Here is a 6249-nt window from a genome sequence, read left to right on the forward strand (position 1 = left end):
GCAGGGCTGCTGCGGGCACTGAGCTGCTCCTGCAGGGAGTGAGAAGTCGCTCCGGGCGAGGGCGAAGGGCGGCAGGACCTGAACCCTTCTGGTCGTTCCTGAGGAGCCCCGTGGAGGGAGCAGCTCCTGCTGGGGGTGCCCGTGCTCTGCTCTCCTGGGCTCGTGTTTCCCAGCACTGGTTTTATGGAGCCGCTTCCCAGAGCAGGGGAGCACATAGATGGGTGCAGGTTGGCACCTGGTAGGGGGCTGTGGGTGCACAGGGTCTGGCTGAGCACGTGGGCATTTGCCCCCAGCTGAGTGAATCAGAGAATTTTCAGAGTTTTCTTCCACTTACTCCGTGACGAGGATGCAGTACTTCTCTGGCAGTCGTGCAGTGGCCGTTTGCGTTGTAGCCTGGTCTCTGGTCTCGTGTCCAGAGCATCAGCCTTGCTCCTGCCGCGCCGCTGCCAGTCCGCTCAGATGCTCCCCTCTGGTTTTTAATGGTGTTGAACAAGCAGCTCTTACAAAGTCTCTGGAAACCACATGTGTTTGACACCTCTGAATGCACTCCAGTAAGAGACTGAAAGGGGTGCTTGTTTCCAGATCAGAAAGGCTTTGAATGGAATTTTCTTCAAATTGGGACCGTGGGTTTCTGCCCCCACCTTTCATTTCATTACAGGTGGGACCCTTGACAGTAAAATAGGCAACAATTCCCATCTGGCCAAAGATAGAATTATTTTGTGGAAATAATTAAAACAGATTGGAGAGTCCAAAACAATTAAACATTCTAAACTGTGGCTTCAAAAAACTGAAGTGACTTCAGCTGGCCAGAGAACTGAAGTCCTGGTGTGGTCTCCACGTTTCCCTGCGTGCAGCCAGATGTGCTGACACATTGGCTGGTGGAGCTGGTCCAGATGTTTGAAGTCCCTGTCATCACTGCATCTCGGTGCCAGATAGAAGCACGGGAGACATCGGCCACCAGGAGTCTTTTGTCTGTCCTGCCTCTTAAGGCAGGAGCGTGTCCCCTGCACGCTCGCGGCGCGGTTGGTGATACTGGTTGTGGGCACGACGTACCAGGGACAGGCATCCTGACCGTGTGTGCTCTTGTTCACCTTTCTGCAGATTAAATATGGTGACACAGCTACCTCAGAAGGAGTCCTCTTTGCCACTTACTCTGCGCTGATCGGTGAAAGCCAGGCAGGCGGGCAGCACAGGACACGCTTAAAACAGATTTTGGACTGGTGCAGGGAAAACTTTGATGGAGTTGTATCCTTTAAAAAAAACCAACAACACAAAAAAACGGAGAGAGAGGAGGATTGCAGGCTTGTGATTGTTCTTCATGGAGGAGCAGAGAGCTTGGGGCCATCTGAAGCGGTGGGAGCAGCTGTGCCGTAGATATTTAGATGCTGTAAGCACACACATGCCCCCACTCCTCCTCCAAAGGCTGCACTCCTAATGGGAGGAGGGGAAGAATGCAGCTGGGATTAACCTGTTCAGCATTCCTCTCCCTCAGTGGTACAAGATAAGACACACCTTGGAAGTGAGGGGACAGGGAGGGGGAAATGACCCCAGGCGCTGGGGAGCCCAGGAAACTGCAAAACCAACAGGTTGTCAGTCCTGTTGATGGTGGGACTGCTTGTTCACTTGGCTGGAGGAGGCTGGGTTGTATTTTCTGTCTGCTCCTGTCCTTGGGATGAAAATAGATCCTTTCCCCTTAACTGACGTTCCCCTCCAGATTGTGTTTGACGAATGCCACAAAGCCAAAAACGCCAGCTCTACTAAAATGGGCAAAGCAGTGCTGGAGCTTCAGAAACGGCTGCCTGGAGCGAGGGTTGTTTATGCCAGTGCCACAGGTAAGCTCCTCTCGCATCGGGGGGAGCCGCTGCGATTGGAGGGGTGCCCTCGAGCTGTGAGCACCCACACCGAGGGTACGCCTTCCTGCAAGAAGGGGTGAACGGTGCTGCAGTGCCAGAGCGGAGCCCAGGGTGCTAAGATCTGCCCCAAGCCCCGTCACTGCCATTCCTCACAACATTTTGGCAAGCCGGACTCGTTTCTCCTTGATTTAACCTGTTCCTGGCCAGCTCTTGAGCCGTGTGGTGATGGTTGGCATGTGGAGGTCAGCGTTTGGAGAGGCCGTGGGCTCCACCGAGGCACAGTGGCAAATGACTGCCCCCTCGAAGGGTTCACTTTGAGTCAGGGCTATTCACAACTGCCGTGGCTTTGCCAACAGTCGGTTCCGTTCAAACAGGTGCCTCTGAGCCAAAAAACATGATCTACATGAGCCGCCTGGGGATCTGGGGAGAGGGCACCCCTTTCAAAGTGTTTGAGGAGTTCCTGCACGCAATCGAGAAGAGGTAAGTCCTGCCCAACCTCTTTTGCTGCCGCTTTTGTTTGCAAAATGAGCGCAGCGCCCGAGGACGGCGCCTGAGGGCAGCTCGGACCAGGGGAGGCTCTGCAGAGCCTCCGACCCGGCGCTGCCCTGCAGCAGGGAAGGGGTGTCACAGCTCTCTTCTTCTCCCAGGGGAGTTGGTGCGATGGAGATCGTCGCAATGGACATGAAGGTCAGCGGGATGTACATCGCCAGGCAGCTCAGTTTCACGGGAGTGACCTTCAGAATCGAGGAGATCCCGCTGGATCAGCAGTACAAGATTGTCTACGACAAAGCCGAAAAAAGCCGCAGTGGGGGCCGGTGTGTAACCACGCTTTGGGCAAGGCTGCTCGGCGTGTGGGAGGACTTGAGGAGCTTGAATGTAGCCAGGACCACAAACTTGGTTTCTTCGTAAGAGCCTGCTCAGTTCATGTTAAAAAAAAAAATCTTAGAAGTTTTTTACCTTTATTTAAAAGTTCCATATTTGCAAACCAGAGCTTGCAATATCATGCTGCTGCAGAGAGAGTGACCAGACACAGCCTAACACAGGAACATAAATACTGACATTAAATCAGATCATCAAAGCCCAGACTGCTCCAATAACCTCCCGCACAGCAGTGATGGAAGTGAAAACTAAGATAATAACTCGGGTTCTCTCGGTGTCGTCTGCAGTGGGCAGAGGCCTTGACGGTGTTCCAGCGGGCAGCCGACTGGATCGGCCTGGAGTCTCGGAAGTCCTTGTGGGGTCAGTTCTGGTCAGCCCACCAGCGCTTCTTCAAGTATCTCTGCATTGCTGCTAAAGTCCAGCGACTCGTCGAGCTGGCCAAGGAGGAGCTGGCCAAGGACAAGGTGTGGTGTCGGAGCTGGCAGCAGCCGTCTGCCTTACGTGACAAGTGGGGTTTTTGTAGTCTGCAGCCAAAGAGCTGCAATTATTGTTCAGCTTGACTGGGAAGCGATTTCAAACCTCTTGAAGGCTGGACTCCTCCCCAGGTTAACCAGAGGCAGCGTGGTGTGCGGGTGTCTGAGAACACTCACAGGCGTGTCCCTGCCTCCTGAAGCAGTGCCCACTGCTGGTTTGGGGTAGATGTGGGCAAGCTGATCCGAACGGGTGTTGTGGGTCGTGTTCAAGCTAGAGGAGGTACCAGATCCTTCAGCTCGAGCACGGCTCTGTCTTTTCATCCTTCTGGGTACAACTATGACATCTCAGGCAGGACCTGCCTCGCACAGCCCGTTAGCTCCTGTCATCGGTGTGGTCCTCTCTAGGGGGTGGGCAGAGGTTTGCCTTTTTGAAAGACTTGAGACGTGGTTCCTGAGGAGCCCTGCCAGAGCCCCAGCACGTGTTTGGGACAGGGTCCAAGGGGAATATACCTGGCACCATGAAATAAAACCTCTGAGCCCTGGAGCTGTTTGTCCTGATGCCGGATTCCCTCCCTCACGCCTCACTGTCCCTCCTTTGTGTTTCCCTGCAGTGCGTTGTCATCGGCCTGCAGTCCACCGGGGAGGCTCGCACCAGAGAGGTCCTGGACGAGAACGATGGGCACCTAAATTGTTTTGTCTCTGCTGCAGAGTAAGTTAAAAACGCCTGCTTTTCTCCTGGTGGGACGCAGGGCAGGCTGGAGGTGTGCTTGGGAAAGCCTTGCCCTGGGGCCGCTCATCCCCCGCAGCTCTTGAGGTGCGGTTTCATAACTCCTCGCCCTAAACAAGCGGCAGCTGGAGAGGACACTCAGCTGGGTCCTCGAGCGCTGCTTCCTCCCTGTGACTCTGTGAGCTGCGCCCTGGACTTTTAAATCTCCTGTGGTCCAAACTTCCACAAACAGCCTGAGCTGACTCGGCCTGCGCAGAAGAGTTGGCAGGTGTAGGAGGGCCAGAAATGGTGAGCTCAGGTGTGGTTTGTGTGGGAGAACTGGGCTGTTGATGCTGAAGAAATGAGCAGGAGAATCTCGTGTAACGCGGGAGGCTGGGATCACAGCGTGGGGCAGGAGTGGTCCGAGGAGTTTCCCCTTGCCAGCGTTGCCTTTCAGCACGTAAACGGGCAGGACCAGCGTGCGAGGCAAGTGTGACGAGTGCTTGGATTGATTTGGCCTCTTAGATTGGTTTTCGCGTTCTAGAATTGAGGCTGGAGGACGACATGGTCCCTTTGAGCCTTGCTCAGCTGTTGGAGGAGGAGGAAGGCTCTCTTAGTGGTCACGCACGCTGCTCAGCTCTGCCCCGGTTCCAGAGGCAAGAGCTCTTTGTTCAGCAGCACTGGCCAGATAAGCGAGTGTCTTCTGGCATCTGCTGAGCCTCTCAATGTGGCGTCCTGATTTTACAGCACTTTAGGGGATTTCTCGAGGGGAGTGTGCTGGAAAGGAGCTGTTGTTTGAAAGATGCCGAGAAACGGGGTTAAAAATAAACAGATTGTTCAGGGAGTGAATACCAGCCCAACCCTTTGTTTGCAGGGAAGGGCGAGTGCCGGGAAAATGAACAAGGCTTCGTGGCAGGGAGGGTCCAGGGCCCACAGGGGGAGTCTCTGCATTTTGAGGCCAGGGTCACCCCAGCACGGGGACAGAAGGGCCCCTCCGGGTGCAACTGCCGTCACCTGGGGAGCGGTGCTGCCTCTGCTCCTTCAGCCCCTCGCACCAGGGGTCTCGGAGCTCCCTCCCTGGTTCCCAAGACCCCCTTTTTCACACCCAGGTGCGCTGTTGCGTCCACATCTCTGCTGTCACTTCCAACGTTTTGGGGTTTTTTCCCCACCCAGAGCTCGTTCAGCGCCGCCTTCTCATTGCCCAACACGATCAGCATTGGAACATTTCCTCTTGTGCTTGCGGAACAGCCCACAGAAACGTTTGTTTTCCCCCTCTTCCACGGGTTTTTTCCATTCACCTGAAACCACCGCGTGCCCGTGTTTTGTACTTAGCTCTGTCCCACGGGTTCCTCAGAGGACCTGCTGTCCCACCTGACGGTGGTCCCTGCTCTCGGAGCCTGGCGAGGGGCTGGGACACTGGGACTTTCTGGATTTTTCAGCAGTGATGCCAGAGCTTCCCAGTACAGCGTTTCCCGTTTAGAACTCCCTCTCAGTTGCTGTATAAACGTCTCACAGCTTTGGCGTGCCTCGCGGTAGCGCAGGGCCCAGGGTCTGCTCCGCTTCTCTTGCGGCGTCTCCCTGCGCGAGGGAGCAGGGGGTGTTCTTCCCGGCGCTGCCGTGCGTGGCTTCCCTCGGCACGCCCGCCTCGTGGCCGAGGATCCGCTGGTGGAGCACGCTCGTTGCAGAGAGGCACGCTGGAGGTTGCGGTGCAGGATTTACCCCTCCTGAGTGAAATGTGGTGCTATCTCAGTGCGTGTTGCAGCGTGATAACCGGCAGATGTTCCTACTCCTGGTAGCTAGAATAAATTTTGCATCTTGCTTTCAGAGGCGTCTTTCTATCACTAATTCAGAAGCACTTTCCTTCAACCAAAAGAAAGAGAGAAAAAGGAACTGGCATTAAAAGAAAACGTAAGAGCACACTCCACTGCCCAGCATCTGACCTCCTGCCTTGCTGCTTCTCCCCAGCCACTCAGCTTTTCCTTTTCCCTTTTTCCCTACTTCATGCTTTTTGCTACTTTGCCCCAGTTTCAGTTTGCCCTCCCGCACATCTCCCGTCACTCTCTAAGAGAGCGGCAGCCCCGCCCGTTCACCCCTCCCTCCCTCTAACCCACTGCCTGTCCCAGCGTAGGTCCTCGCCTCCGCCACGAGCCCAGTAGCTCTGCCCTGTCCCCTCGGCCGCTCCCGGGCCTGGGGGGCAGTGGCACAGGAGTCCTGGCCGCATGGCTGATGCTCTCTTGCAGCAAGGGGGGTGTTTGTCCCCTACCCCTTACTTATAGCATGGGGGGAAAAAAAAAAATAACTCACTTCCTTGCTAAATTATTGGCTGCGGCTGCAGGGG

General features: G+C 55.4%; 1 protein-coding gene across 1 annotated transcript in view; it reads left to right on the top strand.

Annotated features, from left to right (window-relative positions):
• LOC104280987 (protein strawberry notch homolog 2-like) overlaps positions 1 to 5819 on the top strand; it is a gene marked incomplete at both ends in the record, with an annotated part of 8492 nt that extends 2673 nt beyond the window's left edge. The window contains 7 exons of the mRNA XM_009878829.1: positions 1102 to 1245; positions 1715 to 1832; positions 2228 to 2333; positions 2501 to 2672; positions 3020 to 3196; positions 3817 to 3914; positions 5737 to 5819. Of these exons, the coding sequence (XP_009877131.1) occupies positions 1102 to 1245; positions 1715 to 1832; positions 2228 to 2333; positions 2501 to 2672; positions 3020 to 3196; positions 3817 to 3914; positions 5737 to 5819 (898 nt within the window). The remainder of the gene's footprint in view (positions 1 to 1101; positions 1246 to 1714; positions 1833 to 2227; positions 2334 to 2500; positions 2673 to 3019; positions 3197 to 3816; positions 3915 to 5736) is intronic.
• Between the last annotated feature and the right edge of the window lie 430 nt (positions 5820 to 6249).

This window comes from Apaloderma vittatum, unplaced genomic scaffold, assembly GCF_000703405.1.
Source record: "Apaloderma vittatum isolate BGI_N311 unplaced genomic scaffold, ASM70340v1 scaffold32230, whole genome shotgun sequence".
Lineage (NCBI taxonomy): Eukaryota > Metazoa > Chordata > Aves > Trogoniformes > Trogonidae > Apaloderma > Apaloderma vittatum.